Consider the following 24,878-nt stretch of genomic DNA (forward strand, 5'->3'; position numbering starts at 1 on the left):
CTTAAAATATCTTTGCTAATCAAATTTATTGGCTAAAACTACTATTATTACAAAAACTACAAACTACTATTATTACAAAAACTACCTTAAAAATATATATAAATATGAAAGGCAAAACGAATTGTGATGTTATATTTATGACCAAAATAAAAATTAAATGACCTCTTATAATAAGGACCGGAAGTAGTATTTAAATGGTATCAAGAGCAAGAATCTTCATAGCAGCCAAAAGTCAGGTACACAATCGCACACCTTCAAGCCTGACTTCGTACTCCCTTCCATGTTGCCATTTTTCATCCGATTGAATAATTAGACTTACACCTCATCCACTGGAGAAATAATGTCTTCATCATAATCTGCCGATTTTTCACGGCCTCCTTTCTAAATTTTGGAAGGAAAGGCATATATTTTACAATTCTTATTTACATCAAAACACTGAAGAACAGTACATAGATGTGCCTCCGAAAGTCAGCAAAATCAGTAACAATCTTATGTTGCATGAGTTCTACCTACGAGGATTCAGCGCCTATTTTTGTTTCAAACGGAGCTAAGATCGATGAAAGAGCATGAGCCCTCCCTTAATTCCAGCTCCAATCCACAATGTTTGCAGTTAGATACCACTGGAATATAGAATCGGAAAAATAGTTGAAGTGAAGATTGGGTAGGGGTCGTGCGGCAGTGGACAGATTACCACAATGGTGAACGAAGATGTAGCACCAGTTTTTAAGAGGAGAGTGAGCTAGCCGATAGCCAAAACAAAAAAAAAAACAAACAAAAAAAACAAAGAATAGGGCTCAAAATCAGTTTTCACCGTTTTTCCAAGGAGAATTGAAATCAAATCCTAATAAAGGGATTTAATTATCCTAAAGTCTGTTGGCAACAGAAAAACATGCAATAAAAAATTTTAATATAAAAAATGACAACTGATTTTTGTTACTCACATTTGTCATTGAGACCTTAGGGTAATTAAATCATTTTTTTAAAATCTAATTGCAATTCTCCCTTTCTCTAATGTGTTTTGGTAAGAACAAAATAATCTTTTTATGTTTTCTCTTATCACATTCAAGTTCCTTTACGACTTATGATTAATTATTAAGTTTGATGGGATTTTTTTATAATATTCTGTGTTCCATAGGAAGTCATTTTTCCTTAACCATACCCTACTGCTAGAAGTGGGAGCTGAAGCTAAGAAGATGCTGGGATTTTCCTTTGGAAAAAGCATATGGGGGTACCTATATTTTCTCTTAATTTTGGATTTGGTATTTATGTTTTTTTTTCTTAATTAAATCATTTTTTCAACAACATTAGCTCTAATAACTTGTTCTATTAACATTTTTAGTTTATATGCAATGGTTACAAAACAAAATTAAAGATTTAATTAAGAGAAAAAAAACAAGTAAATACCAAATTAAAAATTTTAAAAAATACTCTCAATATGGTTTTTTTTCCTTTTTCTCTTCACGATAATTAGCTTAAGCTAATGAAAATATAACCACGCACCGTACTGACCAAAAGATTACCGGGTTATCTTCTGCTGTCAACTTGCAATGAACATGGAGAGATTATTTCTACATTATAGTTAAATCAAAAGGGAAAAGGAAAACTTCTTTAAGAATGATGCTCCCATGTTGACTTGATCTTGCAGTGACCAAGTCCAACCATTCTGTCCTAATTAACCGAACGAAGTGACTGTCTGATCGACTAAACGTGAACTAATTAATCTTGAATTGACATTAAACAATGATGTGGGAGTTAGGTTGGGGAAACACTTCCTGATCCACGGTGGAAAAATCATAGGAAACCGACTCTCGCCATCATTCTTTATTTTGTGTTGAGCAATCTTTCCTTCTCATTGATAAAAAAGATTCCTTTTTTATTGATATCACCCCATGCCAGATATGATATTTCGAACAGCACTGCACAGTCAAACAAAAATGTCAGTGGGACCTGAATTCTATACACATCTAATATCAGAGAGGGTTTCAACAACTTCACCAGACAACGACGACTAAGCCGCCTGCGTTGTTCTTCAGCGCCAAAATTGTGACCTTTTAGCTGGGCCTTTCTAAACTTCATATAAGCATTTATGTGCAAAAAATAGAGACAGTGGAGCGAGAGAGATCTGAAAGATGGGGTGTGGGAATTTGTTCTTCGCAATTCTAATAAGCTTCTCGGTAGCTCTGATCACTTACAATATTCTCATATCGGCCAATGCCTCTCTCAAACAAGAATTTCCTGGTCCTTCAAGGTCCTCCATTTCTGTGGATCCCATAATTAAGATGCCACTTGACAGATCAAGAGGCAATGGCAAGTCCAAGAGGCTCTTCCACACAGCGGTCACGGCCTCCGATTCGGTGTACAATTCTTGGCAGTGCAGAATCATGTATTACTGGTTCAAGAAGTTCCAGAATCAACCTAATTCGGAGATGGGTGGGTTCACAAGGATTCTTCACTCCGGGAAGCCTGACAATCTCATGGATGAGATCCCCACCTTTGTTGCCCAGCCTTTGCCTGCTGGAATGGATCAGGTATTATTCTTCATGCTTCCTCCTCTTCGCCCTTTTATGTGGACTGTGCTTTTGGGTCTTCTTTTGAAGGTTCTATTTTGGCAAGAGGACATTGAAGAAGCATACATAAGCTTTATGTGTCATTCTCAACTGTCATCGTGATGCTGTATGGATGGATGATAGTTATCATGTCTTTGTAAATTGGGAACTTGGGATTAGGAATTATGATTTAGCGTTTATGAATGCTTTGGTTCAAATCCGGTGGCTTATTGCTGAATCCTTGTGATCATTACTTTACTTCTTCGGCTGTAGAAGGCAGAAGATAACAATATCAACGCAAAATTGGACTCTGTGTCCTTTTCTACTGTCTCTGTGTGTGCGCGCGCGTTAGATGGCATTCTCTGCCATGATTTTGATGCTATATGGAACGATGATTGTTGTGTTAATAAGAATAGTTTATGATGTCCTCTTAAGTTGGGGTTCGGGGTTTAGCGTTTTTAATTGGGGATTTGAGAGTTTAATTTTGGAAGTTATGGAAACTAATAAATATAGAAGAATGGAAAACAGGAAGAATAGAGAAGGAAGTTCAATTCATTTCACAAGTCTCATCATAGACTCAACGTGGCAAATCTATTTGACTAATTAGTATACTTTTATTAACCAGGAGACAGAAGTATCCTTGCTAACACATCTAGCTTATATCAGCAAGGCTGCAATGACTGAGTATGAATATTCTCTGCTGTAACTGTGAAGCAGTATGGGATGAAGATAATAAGGCTACTTATTTTAGTTTATGATATCTTTGCAAGTTGAAAATTGGAGCTTGTGATGGAGAATTCAGGATTAAAAATTGTGTTATGGCTTGGTGTTTATCACTGTTTTGGTTCTACATCAAATCAGATCATGAATTGTTAAATTATTGTAATCATTACTTACCCTTTCTGGCTATGGACACTGTAAGATATTTGAACTTGGGAGGCTTTACCATGAGCACCAAAGAATCTTATTTAAAGAATTATTAATTTAATAGAAAAGATGATTGGAGTCAGTGGAACTGTGCACACAGAAAAGCAGAATACACATGAATATAATTTAAGAGTCTTGCCCATCTTTTGTGTGGAGTAACAAATAAGATTCTTCATAACTTATCTTTATGAATCTTCTTTTTTTTTATCTTTTTTTATCTATTATTATTGGCTGAATGAAAATAAACCTTGTGATGCTCGCTTTCGTTTATACAGGGTTATATAGTCCTCAACAGACCTTGGGCCTTTGTACAATGGCTAAAAGAAGCAGATATCAAAGAAGAGTATGGGACTTCAAATTTCTATGTACAAATCACCGATCATTTTATTTATTTTTGACTTTATTGATACCCTCTACATCATGCTTCAGTTACATATTGATGGCTGAGCCGGATCATATAATTGTCAAGCCTATACCCAACTTATCCAGAGACGGGCTTGGAGCAGCATTTCCTTTCTTCTACATTGAACCCAAGAAGTATGAGAAAGTATTGAGGAAGTATTTCCCTGAGGAAAATGGACCAGTTACCAACATCGACCCCATAGGAAACTCACCAGTTATTGTTGGGAAGGTATATATCAATTCCTTGGTGTTAGTGATGTATATTTTTCAGAATTTGGGTATTGATTGATTGATTTTGTTTGAAAAAAATGTCAGGAATCCCTTAAGAAGATTGCTCCCACTTGGATGAATGTTTCCATTGCAATGAAGAAAGATCCTGAAACAGATAAAGCATTTGGCTGGGTGCTTGAAATGTAATTCCCTCTAATCCATTTTCGTTTCATTGACTAAGTTACTGCAACTTGATTCTGACATTTGTATTACTAATATAATAGGTATGCTTATGCTGTTTCATCTGCTCTTCATGGTGTTGGCAACATATTATACAAGGAATTCATGATTCAGGTTCTCTTTTCTTTTGCTGTCTTGGACTGATTAGACCCTCGTCTTGTATATATTGATATTGAGCATAAAATTTCATGTTTTGCTCGTTAAAGCTTGTATAATTGGCCGTCTTTGATTGCTGAGGACCTTTCTGTCCAATGTGAAACCAAACATGTTCTTCATCTATTATATCATACGATACCAAATAACTTAGTTGTCACATGGTATATTCATCCATTCTATACTCTCCCCTTAAATAGAATGCAATATGTGATGAATTTTGCATTGTTCAATGCTCATGCTGAGCCATATGAAACCAATGATATGCATTGCATCATTTTTCTTAGTGTGGACTGTTTTCCTGTTATTATAATTTGAAAGCGGTTGGTCTATTTTCCTTTCTTTTCAATTGTTAGGATTAGTCTAAAATACTAACTTTTAGCTATTCTCATCATATGAACATCTTCTACAACCAAATTTACAACTATTTGTGTTTTTATTATGTGTGACAGCCTCCATGGGACAAAAAAATTGGGAAGACATATATAATTCACTACACATACGGATGTGACTACACCATGAAGGTACTGTATTTAGACTGATCTCCTGGGCATTTTTTACTCTAATATCCATTGGAGAATGGAATGGGAAAAAGAAAATGAGGGGCACGGATGTATATTTCAACAAACCAAAGGGATGGAAATCTGCCTCCCTTTTATATTCAGCATCTTGCATTTGTTTCTTATTATGTGATTTCATAATATTCAGGGTGAGCTTACCTATGGAAAGATTGGAGAATGGAGGTTTGACAAAAGATCGTATGACCGTGTTGCTCCACCAAAAAATCTTGCATTGCCTCCAGCTGGTGTTCCAGAAAGTGTGGTATGTTTCATCACCCTTGGTATTCTATTACTGACAAGATATGTAATGATCATGTTGTCCTTGGTTTTACCTATTTTCCTCAATGTAATGTTCTTTTGGAAACGTCTGGAACCTGTCTTAATTTGGTTGGTTTATTTGATTTGAATCTTCACAAAAACTTGCACCAGATGATTAAAAGTTTGGTTTTCCTTTGAGCAAATTCAATATTAAAAAGCATAAATAGTTGTAGACTGATCGTGCTAGTCCCCATGGTAAGAATCTGAGCTGAAAAGAACGCCTGTAATAAATTCTAAGTACAAACCTATAGTTACAATATAGCATTCATTTCCATGGCTCTGCATCATCAGTAGTTGTAGCGCAAACTTTTTTTGAAGTTCAAGGGTTGGATCAGATTTACAACTCTGCAATTACTTTCTGCAGGTGACTTTGGTAAAAATGGTAAATGAAGCTACAGCAAATATTCCTAATTGGTCATGAGTATAGCTGCAAGTGCCCTAGCTGATGCATGCGTTCAGCAGGCAAATGACATTCACCTCATACAAGTTGCTGGGCAGTGGATTGCCACAATGATCTGTGCTGTGTTTTCTGTATTATTGTATTGTGTAATCCTTTGTCTCAGATATAGCTGTGGCGTAGTTCGGCCGTGATGCAAATCTCAATCCCACGGATATGTGCCACTAATGCTTGAAAGAATGTATTTTGTTGTTCAGCTGTGTTGCTGCTCAATTCTTTGACTTCTTCAATAATATTTGCTTGGCCTTAATTTCGTTGATTCTTGTATGTGAATTAGGAAGTATAAAGAATTACAATTCATTATGTAACTAAATGTCGAACCTAGTGCCTGGCACTGGGCTGGAGGCTGAAGGCCATACTATTGACGACAAAGCTGATAGAATGGTTTGCAAGTTTTTTTTTTTTTTGTTTAATGATACACAGCAAAGAAGAGTGGTTTACAATAGTTTTTAATTGGAATATTCATATATCAAAAATAAATAGGATAAAATACTTAATATTTTCATTGGAAAACTAACATTTTTAAGTTCGAGCCCGGACCAGTGAAATTAATCATTAATAACATTATGAACTCATATTGCATGGAGGTAACAGATTCAAATCAAATCCATAGAGATCAACTTCTCTTCAAACATGCTCTAAGTTTTTCCAAATTCATGATAAATGGTATTACATTATTTTCTACAAATTTCAGTCTAACAGAAAATTTCAAGTGTACAGAGAAAGTTAGCCCCCAAGTGGCGACAAGAGGTTTCCAAGGTTGCCCATTAACAAAGACATCAAACCAACCGAATTAACAAATCAACACTCTTTATGCGGAGCAATAATCACCCGTGATCACAGATTGATAATAATGCTGCAAAAGTGAGCAGCCAAAAATGAGAAGGAAGCTCTCATGTGCCATGAGCATGAGGTGCCACTCTAGATGGATTCAAGGGTATGAGAATTTTGGAGAGAGAGACTTATTTGATTGTGTCTCTGTCTCCAGTCTCCAGTAGCCATTGACGTCTGTCTACCTGGCTTCAGACACTTGGCTAACAGATCTTGACCTGTCAAGTTCATCGGAAGGATCCCAATCAAGCGTAGATGACTGAATCTTGGACAGTGTCGTGAGCACCTCAGAAATGCCTGGTCTCGAATTAATGTCTTGTTCAACACAGCGTTTAGCAACTTGTGCCATGGAGTATACCAAATCCAATGGGTATTCATCCCCAAAACTTGGATCCACAAATCCTCGAAGCTTCTCCCTCACATTCTCTCCTTCAACCACCTCCCTCGCACACGAGGACAGAAGCTTCTCATCCCCAACAATGGCTTCCTTCCCTGATATCAGCTCCAGAATCACAACCCCAAGTGCAAAAACGTCCATTCTTGGAGTTATCACTCCATTCTCCATATACTCTGGTGCCATATACCCTTGTGTACCTATCACATGCCTTGTCACTTGAAATCCACCCTCTTCATCATCTAATTCTCTTGCTAATCCAAAGTTTGAAACTTTGGCTCTGAAATTCCCATCCACAAGCACATTCCCACTCTGGAGATTCTTGTGGATATGAGGAGGGTTGGTGTAGTTGTGAAGGTAATTCAATGCATCAGCTATATCGTGAGCAATCTGAACCCTCTGTCTCCAATTTAGGGTCGAAGATGAATTCTTAAACTTGTTTTTGCTTCTGTCGTTAGGATGAAGCCAATCGTCGAGTGAGCCATTCTCGGCGAACTCATAAACCAGATAAGTGTCTCCTTTGTGGACACAGAAACCGGAGAGCCTCGTGATGTTGGTGTGGTTGAGTCGCTTCAGAATGCTGATCTCTTTCGACTCTTTCGACACGTCGCCTTTGTAGATTTTAACGGCAGCGTCGTCTCCTTTAAAAGTTGCTCTGTACACAGATCCTTTGATCTTGTTAGCTTCGCTGAAGAAACTCGTCGCTTTCTGCAAATCCTCGAATTTGTAAACTGTCAACGAATCAATGGCGTAGCGAATTCCTTCCGAAGAAATAGACCATGACTGCGTTGTGCCAGAGTCTGTGGTCTTCTTGGTGGTTTCGGTTGATGTCGGAGCCAAAGAAGGCAGCTGAGATTTCCGCTGACGGCGGCGGCGGCGGTAGCAGAAGAGAAATCCCGACAGGCCAAGGAGAAGAATAAGAACAGCTCCGACCGTGACTCCGACGATGACCCATTTCTTGGAAGAGCTAGAGTCAGCAGAGCTCGCTGTAGTAGGAGGAGGCGGCGGCGGCGACGGAGGAGGAGGAGAGGCCACTTTGATTGGATCGGGCTCTTTTCTCAGAGGAACCGTGATTGGCGTGAAATAGAAAATAATAGAAGTCGAAGAAAGCTCGTTGGCATCCAAAACGCTCTGTTCATCGACCCCAAACAGACCACCAATGGAAGCCACCGATTCTCCTAGAGCGACCAAATAGGTGAGCAAATACTTAAACCCAGAATCTTCCTGCTTCCTCGTGGGACATGCACACCGAAGAGGCACATTCAAATTCATCCCAGCAAGGAGATTCCGCTTATCATAAGTGTTCTGAGCTTCAATCGCTTGACAAGTAGTGAGAGCCTGATAGGTATTATTAGAAACACTGAAATATGTTTCTCCTCGTTGCTTCAAGACGTAGGAGGCGTTGTGCTGGTAGTACCTGCCGGAGCAGGAGCAGTTAACGGGGACGATGACCATGGTGTTGTCGGGGATGGGAGCAACGTCGGAGATGTTGTTGGCTTTGGCTATGGCAGTGGGTGTGGAGTTCAGGAGAAAAGCTATGGAGGAAGGAGTGTTGTAGAGAGGAGAGATTGATCGGAAAGTGAGGTAAGAATTGCAGGAACGAGAGACGCCATTGCAGAGATTGCCCAAGGTGGCATTGTAGGTGACGCCACTGTCGCAGTCTAGTTGCTTGTTGTTGACGTATTCTTGCTGAGCTTGTGAAGAAGGAATCTGAGAATTCAAGAACACCAACAGAACCAGAGAAACCCAGAGAGATTTAGCCATTGGTGTGGTGTCTACTTGCTCCTTCTGAGATGAAATCATGAAATGGATTCTGGTTCGAGTTCTTTTATCTCACGGCTGTATGTATATGATGGAATGGAAGAACGCGTCTTTGTTTTTGGTTTGGTTTGACTTTTCTTTCATGCAGTCTTTTGGTGATAAAATGACAGCACTCAATCTATTAAAGACTAGAGTTCCTTTTTTTTATCAAAATATAATAATTAAATCATGTCGTTATACATAAAACGTGTTAAAATGGCGGCTGGCGGCGGTATAAGTAATTTATTATTTTATCTCATCTGAAAAAACTTCATATATTTTTTAAGTACTATTTGAGGCTTCAAATTTTGTAACGATAAGTTATATACTTCACAAAACCTTTATATTCATTACTGTCTCACAATAAAAAAAATTTTGTACTATAAAAAATTAAATAATAATAACAATTGTGGAGAGTTCAGGTTATCATTTTAAGAAACGGTAACGGCAATTTGATGTTATGATTAGACATAATTTAATTTGAAGGTTTAATTATGAGTAATTATAAATTTGTAATCTTTAAATAATACTATCGATCCTAATTATAAGATTTTATTGTAAATTTTATTTTTTGTCAAAAGATTTTATTTTTAAATTATAAACAAAGTCTTATAATTAGAACGAGTAGTGTATATTAATTTTTCATGTTACTATTTACATTTTACATGCAACCCTCGAGATTTTCTTTTCTTTTTTCTAATTACACAATTTTCGTTTGAATGGGTTCAGAAGCCAGTCAAACACGTCACTGCCATGGAGAGTTATTGTTCCGTCGGAACGAGTCAATGCAGCCAACTTTATTCATACATGTTCAAAATTTCCAGCGCATGAATGTGCATGGACGTTTTAATTTTCCATTAATTGCCGTGGTCGACGGGCGGGACAGCAGGATATTGAAATGTCTTTTTTTTTTTTTTGTTTAAACAATAATTTGATATTCATTTGACATCAAATGAAACAGCGTAAATAAATATTCTTATTAAAATAATCATACCTTTTCACGTGTTAGAAGTAAGATGAGTTATAGACAGAGAGGCTAAGGGTCAATTCTTAATACTCTTTCAATATTTAAAATTTCACTCATTAATATAAAAATTATTTAACTAATTTAAATATATTTAAAAGTTAAATAAATTATTCAATTCCAACAAATCATGACATGAATTTTTTAAAATATTCATGTATAACAATAAATTATACTCCTATGATACTATTTATAAAACACTTACAACATGTTTCACACAGACAAAAAAAATCCCAAACGATACTAACTCTCCATTAAAAATAACAAGTTTTCAATTTTAACCCTATTTAATATACACATTTTAAAAGAAGATAACTAATCTACTCTATAATAAATGAAGAACAAAATAGTACTACCTCCGTCTTAATTATAAGAGCCAGTTGACTAATTTGAGAAAATTAAGGAAGCAAATTGAGTTAGTTATTTGTTCTAATAAGTGTTGTCTTTTCTAAAATATCCTTACTAATTAAGTGTATTGACTAAAACTCTTGTTATTAGAAGGGCTACCTTGGAAAAAATGTATAAATACGAGAGACAAAATGAATTGGAGCCTTATATTTAGGACCAAAATAAAAATCAACAAGGTCTTTATTAAAAACCGGAGGTAGTATATTCACACTAAAATGTAATAAAACAACTTATAATAGGACTAAAAAATCTTATAAATAGGACTAAGAAAATCTTCTTTTTCGCCTTGAATAAGAAGAGTATGTTTCAGTTTATAATTAGATTTTGGATGATGTCTTCTTAGAATTAGCCACCTCCACTACCTATGGCCAAATGAAAGAAAGAGACAGAGAAAGAAAAGGGCCCAATCTCTTTGGATGTATTCTTCTTTGGAAAGGGACAAGTTTGCCCCATCTCTACTTCCCCTTGAAAATAACAGATCACATATCTATCATCATCAACCATCAGCAGTTTGTATGGCACTAATAAATAATGAATACATGTGAGCAGGACTTCCTATTCCGCGTTTGCCACGAAATCAATCACCAATGAGGAGGGAAAAAATACATATTTTTAATAACTTAGAAAGTTAAAATTGCCTTTTGAAACATGAATACTATATCACTATTTACCATATCATTAACTTAAAAGGAAGCAACCATAAGAGAAGCAGACTCAGGAACCAACAAGTTCTGGTTCTGTAAGTCCAATAACTTGGCAAAAACTGCAACCAAAGGAGCAGTATTATATGTGCAGGCCTCAGTCTGCATGTAGTTATTCCTCCGATCCTCAAACTTGTCTCCCAAATCAGGCCCTCCAACCAGAGCCCCAACAACAACATTAGGGTTAGGTTCTTCATTACTGTACCAATGGTCATACCCTTGTGTGCACCCTATGAACCCTTTATTCTCTCTGTAGGACACCATTGATGCCCCTCTGTGATGAACCCTTTTGGGGTAATTAGACCCATAACCCACTAAGTAGCTCATGTTCACGGGGTTAGAACCCAAAATGTAGTCAATCTGTGACTTGGCAAAACCTAGAATGTCTTCAGGGCTAATGGTTACTCCGTTGCAGGTGAGTCTCTGGTTTGTGTTGTGAAGGAAGTCAGAGTATATAGTGAGAAGAAATGATGCTGTTGAGACGTATTGCATGTTATTCCATTGACGAATGTAGAGTAATCCTGCTGGGGTTAGGCCCACGTTGTTGTTGTTGCTGCCATTGTTCTTGTTCAGACATGAACACATGAAGAACTCTGCTTTTGATCTGTACTGTTCAAGCGTGTCGCATGGGCCTTGTGTTTTTTCTTCAACCAGAAACTGCAAAATGATTAATAATGAAGCAATGTCATAAATGAATGCTCATCATCCATTCACAGATCCTATGGACTTGTCAAAGTTATGGACTGGATTAGCCATCCATAGAAGCTTCACAAGAATCTCAATTTAACCTCACATCTAGCTGTTCGAAAGTTAGGTGTCAGGACCAAGGCATGTGAGGGCCATGTGTATCAATCTTCAACCCAATATCAGCATCATCTTACACTACCACTAAAAAAGTTATCTTTGACATGGGAATGAGATCCTCTGAAGTTATGGATCACTCTAAAGTTGGTCATCACATGTCTACTTTAAAAAGAAAAAAAAAGGAAGAAGAAAGACAATGTAAATTCACCAACCTCACCAAACTCAGACTTCAGAATCCCTCTCATCATGTTAAGCCTTCTATGGGAATTAGATTCTTAACTGTGCACAACCCAACTAATTGGATAGACGTTATATCTTCAAATGAATTTTAGAAGAAATAGATAAACATAAAACTTATTTATGCAAGATTCACATGAGTACAAATAGTTTCTATCACCCTCTGTTTGTTTTAATTTCACTTAAGACCAAAAATAATAATAATAATAAAACAAAAGGGTATGCCATGCCCTCCGCAGGAGACAGGGTTATCTGTGGAGGTGGGGCACGCAACTCCAATCTCACTGCCCTCATGATTTGGGGGTCAAGATATATGCCCATTAGATAACCAATTAGTGGACTCAATTATTACCATTTTGACATTTTTCACATCATCGCATATTTGATAGACATCTATCTATATTCATTAAAATAAAATCAAATTTTTTATTTACTTTTGTAATAAAACAAAAATAATATACGATACATAATTTGCTAATTTTCAAGTGCTAGTGTGAATTGGGATGAAAGTATAAGTCACAATCTCACAAGATAAAATATGATTTTATTTAAAAATAAATAACTATACAACTTTAACGTAGTAGAAAAACCTGAATCACGTGTAAGAAATATTAATGTAAGCAAAAAGAAAAATTTAATATATTGTTGGATCAAAAAGTAAGGTATTCAGTGTTTGCCACCATTAATATTTGGACATTTGGCTCACCCATGAGACGGACCACTTTAATTGTACCGTCATACGAAGAGCCAGTAGCACATGGCTTGTGCTTGACTAAACTTTCTTCCAGTTTTAAACTTTTAACCTCAACAGATAATATGCCTTAATTAGTGCACACTCCATGTATGACCTTTAGAAACCAAGCATGAAGGTGCCAAGATTTGAAGATTTGGTCCATCATCCAATTTTGAAATCATGTGAGAATTGAGGAACTTGGGGAGTAAAAAACAAAAACTGGTTTGAAAATCAAATTAAAGCGGAAGACATTGTGGACCATTATATTTTGACCCCTTTTGGAAGGAGACAGTTATGAGACAACAGAGAGTGATTCAAGGCAACTTTACCTTCAAATTTGTTCTAATAAACTAACAGAGTCAAATTTGAAAAGGGACTGATATATACAGAGAGAAACTGAGTTCAATTTTTTTTTTTCCCATACCTTTGATGCTAAGACTTGAAGGCCAGCATATTTCACGTCCCAGCTGAATTCAGTGATGGCCCAACCAGTGCCACCGAAGCTATGAGCATTGGAAACGACGTACTCAAAATATTGCTTGTTGTCGGTGGCTTTGTAAAGCCACATGGCTGCCCACAAAAGCTCGTCCATGTATCCACTCACCGACGCATAGTAACTCTTCACTACTCCAACACTTTCATCATACTTTCCCCTATACTTGTCTGCAAACTCAAACAACTACACAAAACAAAATATATACTTATCATGAATTGAGATACCTTAACCGTCTCTAGGAGAATATAACATGTTTGAACCTCAAATTTGACTTTGTTTCCCTAACATTTACGCTAGAGAACTTTGGATTATTCCGATTCAAATGTTGTTCATAAAAGTGGCAGTCCAGGTTCAGCAGAAACTTTTTTTCTGTATACAGAACAAATCAAGAACTTGAGAGCTTAATTACCTCTTGGGCATGGTGCAGAAGAAGGTGGGAGTAATGTGGGTTTGTTTCTCTGAACTATGGACGCGGCAGCCATGGCAGCTGCCGTTTCTCCGGCCAGATCTGAACCTGGATTTTGTTCATCCACCTTGTAAGCTTGCCGTGATGTTGTCATGTCCTCTGGGCGTTGCCAGCAATAGTGATCAGTGTCTCCATCACCCACCTGACAAACAACCATTGTTTGTGATAATCAATTTCTAGGTGAATACCAATGAGTTTTGCTGCGTGTGGAAGAATTCAAATTCGAAAACATGTGTACATATGAATTAAGCTACCTCTGCCCACAACACATTCGGGCTAGTGTGAGCTTTGATGAAGTAATCAGTGCCCCATTTGATTGCCTCCATTGTGTGTTCTAATTCACCGGCTTCTGCAATCTGTTCTCTATACTCTATAGCACCCCACGAGAGCATAGTGACAGTGAACGCCATTGGAAGCCCAAACTTGACATGATCACCAGCGTCATAATACCCACCCACCAAATCCACCTGCACAAAACGAACCTTCTTCAATCTTTGAAAGCGATTGGCAAACTAAGAAAAGCTAAACCTCGGAATTTGAACGAATTGTGGGAAATGGGCATTAAGAATTCGAGCTAACCCCTTGTTCAAGACCGTCGGTGAGGCCAGAATGGTCCCGCCAAGAGACCCGCTGGTTGTACGGCAGCCTCCCGGAACGCTGTGCTTCAAAGTAAAGAAGGCTTTTGGACAGAGCATCGGCATAATCAAAAGCTTGAACAGTATAAGTAATAGTGTAGACGATGAAGAAGAAGAGGCAAAACCAGCAATGCTGAAAAACTGCAAACTGAATTTTCTCCTCCATTGATTGATGTCCCTTCCCTCCTAAACAAAAAAAAAACCTTTTTTTTTTATTGTTTTAGGAGCGAAGGGAAATTGAGGAAAAGGAAAAGTGAGGCCTCTTCACTCTCAGCTCACAAGAGGTCTGAAATAGCTTTGAAAGCTTTGCCTTGGGTCAATGGCTATAGGTTCCCACTTTTGCGTGGGAGTCTCACATGAATGTGAAACTCTTTCCCTTGCTAGCCATATTTCCTTTCAACAGAAGCGTGATTTGTGCAAAGCTTTGATGTTTCTCTCACTCCCTCAACTCTCTCTCTCCCTCTCTCTCTCTCTCTTCTGTGCCTGACGAGGAAAAGCGCCTCTGATGTGGGAAGTCTGCTGCACACTGCAAATTTCAAAGTGGCTTTTCCCTCTATTTATGGCCATAATCCTGCATGTTTAACTTTGCCGTCGGGAGATTAGTTCCCCAACGTATATATCTATCGGTCCATATTTTTTTCGTCTTCTTCTTTTAATTATTATTAACAATATCACTTATAAAGTCTGGATCACAATTTAGTTAACATAATAGTCTTGTTATATTTATTTAGAGGGTACAATGTGCATAAAAACTAAAAGATATCTAGTTCCATTTTTAAGAAGAGACAAAATCTGTTCATTGCTTAAATTATACAGAATTTTTTAATTATCATTGTTATCAAATTTTGATAGTGTACAATATTTACATGTACGTTAAATTAAAATTCGTTTATTCTACGAAATTTAGCATTTTAGCCTTAGAGCTTTTGGTTAAATTTATTAGGAAATATTGTCGAATTAGATTGATATGGAAAAATATGTGTTCAAAATCATTCCAATGAAAAAGATACTTTAGACAAGAGTTGGATCTCTGGATGAATCCTTATTTCGTTCGTTTATCAATTTCGATTGTTTTCCAATAATGCAGAATTTAAATTTCTTACATTTTCAACTAAAAATAATTCTCAACAATTTATTATTAAAAAAATCATTTTAAAAAATCAGACTCTTACAAAAAAAATTTTAAAATCATAATACAGTAAGCTCATAAATTGTCTCAATTTAGTATAAATATCAAAATAAACAATCAAATATTTCTACTCACAAGAAGATATCATTATTAGGTAATTTTTAAATACTTTTGGAAGTAATTTTTAATCATGAGGTTTTGTTTCTACCACGGTGGCCCCTCAAAACTCAATCTATCTAAATTTTTTTTATATATATATAATACTCCCTCTAACTTTTAATACTCTCTATTTAATTTGCATTAAAATTACTCCTTAACACAAACCTGCCTAATATACGCAATCTATAGAGATATTTAAAAAAAAAAGTCATAAAATTTAAAAGATAAAATGAACTGATCTCTTATATTTGAGGTCGAATCTTTAATGAGTTGTTACATTTAAGATCTCAACAGGGAGTAATAAATGAATAAGAAGAAGGGGTGGCTGAATGGGCAATGTCTTGTTATTTAAAAGGGAAAAACGGCTGAAGGAAGAGGATGGGATAGAATGAGGAAGATATAAAGAAAGAAAAGGGAAGAATGAACAAGCATGATATAGAAAAAGGAATGTGATGGAGAGCTAAAGAAGTGAAGAGAGAAAGAAGGTTCGTGAGCCAACATAATTCTCTTGGAAGGAGGGCTTTGCCAAGTTGGCCTCATAAATGCACGCCACGGTGAAGCTGCATCTGAATTATACAAAATGGTTGCTTCTGTCACATTTGTGTGTTATTTGTTGTGATCCAAAATTAGGTCTTTTGTGGGTAAAGTTGGTCACTATTTTGCATCAAAAGCAAAGTCCCTCCCTCCTCATTTGTTGCGTTTCACACGCTTTCATCTTATCATCCTCGCTTCTTTCACAATTCTTCTCACATTTTAAATCGTTAAATATACTACTCTCCTCCCTTTCTTATTATAGAGACAAATAACCGAAATACGTTGATCAAAAAACAGTTAAAATTAGTTAAGAACAATTAATGTGTAAAAAGTATAATTTTTTTCAAAATACCCTCATTAATAAGGAGAGAGAGCATGAGAGAGAACAATTAATTATTAAAAGAAAGAGAAGTGGGAGGAGAGAGAGTGTGAGTTGGAGATAATAAATATGGGTAAAATAGTAAATCAACACAAAAAGTAGAGACAACTTGTAAGTGTCTCTATATATAGGAACATGCCATAAGCATCAAATGTCTCTTATAATAGGAACGGAGGGAGTAGTTTGGATCACTTATTATAAGAGTTAATTAGAAGTTAATTTTAACTTTAAATATAAGACTTTAATTTATATTTTTTATTTGTGAGAGGCCTCTAATCATTTGGTCTTCTAAATTTATAATTTTTTTTTTTAGAATAGCCTTGTTGATTATACATGTTAAGAAAAATTCTATAAGAAATAGTTTCGATATACATGACTAAATATAACAATTTAGGAAAGCCAACGTATATTTTGTCAACTGATTTTTTTAATATTTACAAATCAGTTATTTAACTCTTATGTTAAGAAATATAATTAGTATTTTCTTTGTGGTAGGTACAATCAAATAAAATTTAAATACTTACCTAGTCTTATTTATAAGTAAGAGAAAAGATTTTTTACTCATTTATAAGTCACATTATTAAATTTTTATGAGAATATACAATTATACTCTTCATTTATTGTTATGTAAATTTTTATTTTCCTGGGAAGTGTATAATTGTATTGCTAAAAAAAATTTTATAATTGCATATATAAAATAGAGGTAAAGTTCTCAAGGGTTAGTTGCCCCTCAGCCAGTGCTATCCAGTATATGTTTGGATGAGCTCTTGCGTTTAAGCTGGTATTGACATATTTGTGTATGCACATATTTAATTGTATTAAATAGAAAAAAATTTAAAAAATTATTAGTTTTTGAAACAAAGTTAATGGGATCTAAACTATGATAAATATATTGAAAATTTCACTCGTGCAAATGCCACACCAAACCGTATATATATAAATTGATGTTAGGGAAGTGTTATGCTTAGACCTATATAATTTGACCCACCTTACCTCAATTCAAACTAGAGAAAATTTAGCATGACATCTATAAATCCATTAATATTAAAAGAAAGGGGTAAAACTAATAACTAACTTCTAAATATATGATCTAATTTATAGATATGTCCACGATGAACATGAAAATTACCTAATAATTAATTATATATTTTTTATTTTTGTTCAAATAGCAGTGTATGCCTACATTACACATGGTTCAAAGCTCATCCTACCCTACCACATGCAATTCCATCATTATTTCTCCACCTGTCCCTCTTCCTGCTCTGTCTCCTACGCTCGATGATCTGCCGATAATAACATCTTTCTTGCCTTATTTCATTTGCATGAATTTAATATTATAAATATGAGTTAAATTACTTTTTTTTTTCTTAAGTTATTCTCCCAAGAACACTGATTCTTCTAATCAATCAAGCAATTCAATCTATTAAGGTTATATTCGGCTTCTTGCTATTAGGCATCATTCTTAGACGAGACGGGTAAATTAAATTAAAGGAGAGTGCCCAAATCTGAAAAGACAAAAGGATTGTTTTGATAATTATTAGCTTCTTTAAAAATCTTTATTTCCATCTCTTTTGCGGGCGGGAAATATTGAACTAAATGCTTTTATTCTTATACTTCACCAAATTAAAATTTCCTTCTTGTGCTGCTTCAATGCTATGCTATGGGCCATGATAATATTGCTTAATTAATATTTCCAATAAATGTTAAATAATTTTAAATATAGTCTCATTTAATCATAATGGTCATTACTAATTAAGGAAAAAAATTAATGCATCTAGTATTAAAAAAAAATTTCCACAAAGTTTCTTTCTTTTCTCTTTTTTTCTTTTTGTGATAACCATGTGATGTCGAATATCACAAACAAATGCAGATTCGAGCTTTAGGAGATATATTGTTCAATATTAATTTTATAATTGAATGGATGAACTCAACCTGATATATATTATCGATGGCAAAAAAAGCTTTTCATATATTATCAAATTTGCATAAAATGATTTTTCCTAAATTTTTAATATTCAAAACCACATAAAACCCATTTTAGCTTTAGAGTTTAGATCACATACAAACAACCAGTACATGCTTTTTTAAAGTTTGTTCGTGAAATTTTTTTAGTTTCTAAATGTGTGAAAATAAGCATTTATTATTAATTATCATCTTGTTATTTCTCACTCCAAAAAAATTCAATCCCTCCCACGCTTTCTACAATAGCTAGTTGAAGTTTGATTTGATTATATAAATATAAAATTTTGATCTTTTTTATTATTTTTTAAATTAATTTACCTAACTCATATATTAATATATAATATAATATTATATATGGGTTTTTAAGAAAGTTATATCATATTTACTATAATTAATTGATTGTTTTAGTCTTTTTTAATTTATTTAAATTAATTATCTTGCTCTTAGTGTAAAATTACTATTTTTAAGTACTATTGGGAGTTGCCAAACACTCCCAACTCTACATACTTACATGCATATATGCACATATTTAAAATTTTAAGTTTCAATTTCTTAAAAAATTTGAATTTGCTAAGTTGAGAAAAAGAATGTGCCAAAAGGGAGAAAGCCAACAAACGTTCACAGTATTTATTATAGAATGTTAAATAAATTCCAAACCATTCTGGATATAGAAGAATTTTATTGCATATATAAATTTGTTCAACTTCATTATATATATACAGTGCGCCTTTCTCTTTCAATAGCATTCAATTAATTTAGATGGAACGCTATAACCGACAATTGGAGATTGCTCTTGGCCTTAGCTTGAATTTCAAATTTCAAATTCCTCGGACTTCACATTAATTGATTCCCTTGTTTACTCATCATGAACTTTTAAATCCTCCTGAGTTGTGCGTCTTAAATCTGTGAGAGAATTATAATTAAATCCTATAAAAGAGAAATAATTACTAAACGATCCTAATAACAATGTCAACAGTCTATAATAATAAATTCTACAATTAAAAATGACAACTCTTAATATTTGTTTTGTAATTTTTTTTCTTCCACTAAACTTGATCGTAATTCTTCCTAGTCCCTTTAAAAATAAAATGTAATTTTAGATCAACGTAAAGGTTAGTGATATAAGCACGCTAGCACTTTTTTACGTTACTGTATATGCATTGACACGTACGCTATATCAGGGTTCGATCTATACCTACTTGCAAGCAATAAATTTGTCAAATCCCAAAAAAAGTTAGTGGTACATAGTTTATTCACTGCTTTGATTATATTTACAAGGTAGAGAGAGTTTTGTTGTCTTGAATATAAATCATATCATTAAATTTATTAGATGGATGTAATAATTTTATCTCTAATTTATTATTACGTAGAATATATAAACTTTTTTGAAAAGTATGTATGTATTAAAATAAAGTTGAAAATTATTAAATTTTAAGATAGATTAATGAGGCAAAGATTTTTCTTAATTCTCTGGTGAATATGTTAAAAGTGCTTTACAAATGAAATCATATAAGAAAAATAATATGAAAAAACATGTAAGACTTATTTTTATACATTTTATCCATATAATTTTATTATAATAATTTATTTAAAAAAAGAAATAATCGAATTCAAAGTACTGAAAACTTGTAATAAGTTCTGTGTCATCAAGATTTTTTTTTGTATGAAGAAAATAATTTTTATAATATATATATTTATATAATATCACATAGACAGCCATGCATCACAATCAAAATCGTTTGAATATGACCATAGGATTTTGGACACTGCCATGTCCACCACAGAAAGATGTCATTTTATTTTAGAACATCGCATGTTACACTTAAAAATAATATCTAACGATTCGTATCAAGCATTAATTATTCGAAAATAATTTAATATTTAAAATTTTTTGAAGTACATCGAAGTTATTGCCTCTGCTTTTCAAACAATATTATTGATATCTTGGAAAGTGACAAACTTAAAACATCCTTATACCATTAAAAACAACAAATTATACCTTTGAAAATTATCATCAGGTCAATTAAGAACCATTGGCAATATGAATCACTTAAACAAAATTAAATTTTATGTTTTTTAATTATTATTAGTATATCATAGTATTTCAGCTTATTTTTTTAAAACTACGTAATCGAATAACTTGAATTTGAAAATAAATGAAATGAAACATGGAAGAACCTCTCATGGCCAAAGCATTCCGTTTAATGACATTAAGCATGTCTTTCTTATTATTCCTTCTTGGTTCATATCATTTAAATGCACACACGCACATATACATTGATGTTATCCTCTTTCGATTTTTAATATAAGATCTATTTAATTAATTTGATTAGATTAAGGAAGTTAGGTCAGTTAGTTGATTATAAGAAATGTAACGTGTTTTTCATAAAATACCACAATCATCTTTATTAATATCCTCTCTTCCTCTTTTGTTTAATTGTGGTTGAGAAAGTATCCATAAAGGTAATTTAGGAAAAGCTGATAAATATGAGAAATATGTTTTATATTTAGGACTAAAATTAATCAAATAATTAGGTTATATATTAAGGACCAGAGGAGTATTTGGAATCTCATCTAATGTTGTCGATCACTAAGCATCTCTCCTAAGTTTTTTTTAAGTGTAAGATTGCGAATTTAACTATGGTAGTTTTTAAATGACTGGTTTCAAATTCAACTTTACATGAATATAATCTACTAGGTGAAAAATCACGCAAAAAAATAGAAGCTCTCATGGTGAATGTTGATTACACCAATCGAGTCAAAGTTGGTAGGATGCACTATCATGAGCATCATAATTATAGACAAAAAGAAATTAATTGATCTTTTTAATAATAAATAGGGGACATAATTATAATGGCTGACCATGCTACAGTAGTAGTGACTGCATAAACATGCTTTAAGAGTTTAATTCCCCATGCATGGAGCCTATAAAGTGAAAAGCGTTGGCCTTTCTTCTATGTACAAATATATTATATTACTAGATTTTTAAATACTATTTCATAAATAATTAAAGAAAATAATTTTATCATATCTTCTTTTTGACTTCTTACCATCGCCAAGGAGTGCATCATTATTCAATCCTTATTTCCTCTCTTTTTGCGTTATGGTTTTAGACATTGCCAAAAATTTGAAAAGTACTATAGGCTTATTTGAATTGACTTATAAATAACTTTTTAAACGTGATTTACGAAATATGAAATAAATATATAAAAAATTTTTAATCTTAATTTATATAAAATTATTTAAATGTCCGTTTTAGACGAAACTTCAAACAAGTCTTGCATCATCAGCAGCGCTAGGCTTTTTCCTTTTTTGCTTTTTATTGCACCGATGAGATTTTGGATCACAAGAGAAGGACACCGCATACAGGCCTCGGAATTCGGGGGAAAAAAAATTTTGTGAGCATTTTGCTGGTGCGTATTGATGAGGATATATATATATATAAAAGCTCATCACGATTATAAATAATCATCAAAATAAATAAAAGTAGATTATGGAAGGGAATTAATTTTTTTTTTAAAAATGTGTGTATAATAAAAGGAAAAAGATTTAATTCATTATAACTTGTTTGGCAAACCCCATGATATGCCTTAAGAAAATATTTTGATTTTTATGAGATAGTAAAACTCTTGTTGCTGTTACCATACAGTAATTGCTTAAAATGAGATAATCAAGGACAGCATGAAATATGACTCCTTTAGATGGCTTCATTTTTTTTAATTGAGTGCCACAGATCCATAGGATAAATAGCTGGAATTCATTAATGTGTGATATCTCAGGATATATGATGAACGTGGGAATCAAATCCGAGATGATCAAGTGCAAAATACCTTTCTTAATGCAGAGGACTTCGTTTTAATTAAAGCACATTAATGAATGAATAGAGAAATGCAGTGTAAATGTGTAATACTATCCTCAAAGCGTAATTTTTAATATAAGATCCCAATTAATTAACTAATTTAAAAAAATTGAATAATCTCAAAACTATTTAATTATAATATATATTGCATGATCCCTCTGAAATAATTATATGTATCATTAGATTATAAATTATGCAAATTAATTTAAGAATAATAAATATAAATACTTTAAATAATTTATTTAACCTTTTTAATCTAATCAACTGGGTTATATATTAATGACAGAAAATACTACTTTGGTTTTATTTATAAAAAGCTTTTGATAATTTTCACACATATAAAAAAACCTTGAACTTTGTTAATTTTCTATTAAAATTTAATAACTTTGTAACTTTATTTCTATTTAATATAAATATACTACCTCCGGTTCTACTTATAAGACCTCACTTATAGTCTATAAACAATATCTTATAATTAGGACCGAAGGTAATATTTTATATAATCAAAGTCAACATAATAACAAATGAAAGATAAAATTATATATTGATATAAAAAATTTCTCTTACTGTCTTGTAAATATGACTAAAAAATATCTTGTCTCTATCCTATAAATAAGACAAGAGGAGTAGTAAATTAATAAGAAATGAGATTTTGCTGGTAAAAAAAAAATAAGAAATGAGATTTTCAAAAAAATAAAACAAACAGAGAAAGAGAGTGACAGGTGTGGATACGGGGGATTCCGAGACAGTGGGGAGGGGTGTCGGTGTGAGAGCGGGGATGGAATTTGGCTATCTACTTTGCCAATCCCCAGAGGCCAGAGGGACCCCTTCGCCTCAAATCCTCACTCCTCAGGCCCCTCTATGTGGTCTGACCAACAAAAAAAAAAAAGGCCCCTCTATTTGCGCTTCCGCATATGACAGCCCCTTTTCTTTGGGGCGCTCTTCTCCAATGTGGTCCCTCTCCTATTCATACGTTGGAATTTTATTTTTTTCAACAGAGAAAATCACAGTGTAGTGTGAAGGACCGAATGTAATATTAAAAAAATCCCAAAATAAATGAAAAGTGTAATAAATGACAGTTATAAGTTCTTATTGCTCTTCATTAGAATTTTGGATAATTATATTATTTTTTAAAACTTATAATAATTTCTTCTTTTTTTTAAAAAAAAAAAGACAGGTATTAATGTTTTAAGGTAGTAGACCCCCTGACAAAGCCAATAGGCGAGAAAGTTTTTAAGGAACATGTGCAAGCCCTTGGCATGTGTAAAATGTAATATACAGACCTTATGTAATATGCTTTTATAATTAATAAAATTATATTTTTTGGTCATTATTATGTGTCTGTATGGAAGTATACAATGTCTAGTATGTCGTACAGGTTAAAAAGGATTGGCTCTCACACACAAGCAACCGCCTTTGACCTCTCAGGTAGAGTGAGCAAAGATAAGACATTTGTGTTCACCAGTAAAACGGCAAAGAATGCTAATATGGTAGGAAAGAAACACAAATTATATGTCGCCTTGACTAAAGTGTAGCAAGTCAAGATGAGATCCACATAAATAAAATTGGATCGAACCTTAGAATCCCACTTCTATAATATTGTAGCCAGATAACAAACTCTTTAATGTAGACGTCATAGACATAAGCAAAGCTGAAGAATTTGAGTTTAGACACTGAGTGTTCCTAGACTTAAGTTTGTATGGTATTAATAATAAGTTCAAAACGACATACGCTTTTATAATAAAAGAGTAATACCGTAGCATGTGTTTCATACTACATGTGTTGGAAGAACCGCAAAAAGGGAAGCACGTGAAAGATCCTTGTTTCGTTGCTGTGTGAGTCCCAAGGAGGAACAATCCTCCCATTGGTGTCTTTTGACTTTGACAATGTCACGAAGATGCGTTTCAGTGACTGCTACTTTAGCATGTTTCCTACGATCATAATAGATGCGATCTAAGGTATTATGCTAAGAAAGCGACTGATTCATATCAAAGTGATATTTGGACGAAAGGAAGATTAATTGCAATATACACATCTATGATAGTGTCTGCGACATGTCCCTTATGATATTTCGTTATTGTGAGTGTGGACACTAGACATACGAGGAAGGTAATCTGAGTCAAACATTGACTCGAGAGGGATTAGATTTACCATAAAAAAGTGTATATAGGTAAATATAGGACATCTGAGGCATAATTTTAAAATTCAAGCTACATGAAGGAGAGGGTAACTTGTGCTGGTCCTATAAAAGGATTTCTAATACAAACACATGAGTGAATAAGTCATGCCCATGTGGTCACTGTAAAACACTGAGTATGAAATTAAGGGGAGAGAAAGAGACTAGACCCACGACATCTAATCCACTAAGTGTGAGTGGGAGATATAGGAAAATGGGCCAGTTCACCCTTGGTGGATTGGATCCAAGCCCATTAACTTTGGGGTTCTTGTGCAAATAACAGAACCTTCGGGTTTCTAATTGTGATTTTCACCTTTTGTTTTAAATTGAAAGAGGGA

General features: G+C 33.9%; 2 protein-coding genes and 1 pseudogene across 2 annotated transcripts; 1 reads left to right on the plus strand and 2 right to left on the minus strand.

The window, feature by feature from the left end:
• Positions 1-2,007: 2,007 nt before the first annotated feature.
• On the plus strand, positions 2,008-6,070 carry LOC114713336 (hydroxyproline O-arabinosyltransferase 1). Its single transcript, XM_028897962.1, has 8 exons — positions 2,008-2,528; positions 3,749-3,816; positions 3,903-4,104; positions 4,191-4,288; positions 4,370-4,439; positions 4,931-5,002; positions 5,187-5,300; positions 5,721-6,070. The coding sequence occupies exons 1-8, from the start codon at positions 2,130-2,132 to the stop codon at positions 5,775-5,777; spliced, it is 1,080 nt and encodes a 359-aa protein (XP_028753795.1). The 5' UTR covers positions 2,008-2,129; the 3' UTR covers positions 5,778-6,070.
• A 367-nt stretch (positions 6,071-6,437) lies between these two features.
• LOC114713318 (protein LYK5-like) lies at positions 6,438-8,922 on the minus strand. The gene has a single exon (XM_028897938.1). It carries the CDS (start codon positions 8,839-8,841, stop codon positions 6,826-6,828), a length of 2,016 nt encoding a protein of 671 aa, XP_028753771.1. The 5' UTR covers positions 8,842-8,922; the 3' UTR covers positions 6,438-6,825.
• Positions 8,923-10,926: 2,004 nt separating this feature from the next.
• Positions 10,927-14,515, minus strand: LOC114713478 (endoglucanase 11-like; annotated as a pseudogene).
• Between the last annotated feature and the right edge of the window lie 10,363 nt (positions 14,516-24,878).

Source organism: Neltuma alba, unplaced genomic scaffold (assembly GCF_004799145.2).
Source record: "Neltuma alba isolate B1F8T4 unplaced genomic scaffold, ASM479914v2 tig00001887_pilon, whole genome shotgun sequence".
In the NCBI taxonomy this organism is placed as follows: Eukaryota; Viridiplantae; Streptophyta; class Magnoliopsida; order Fabales; family Fabaceae; genus Neltuma; species Neltuma alba.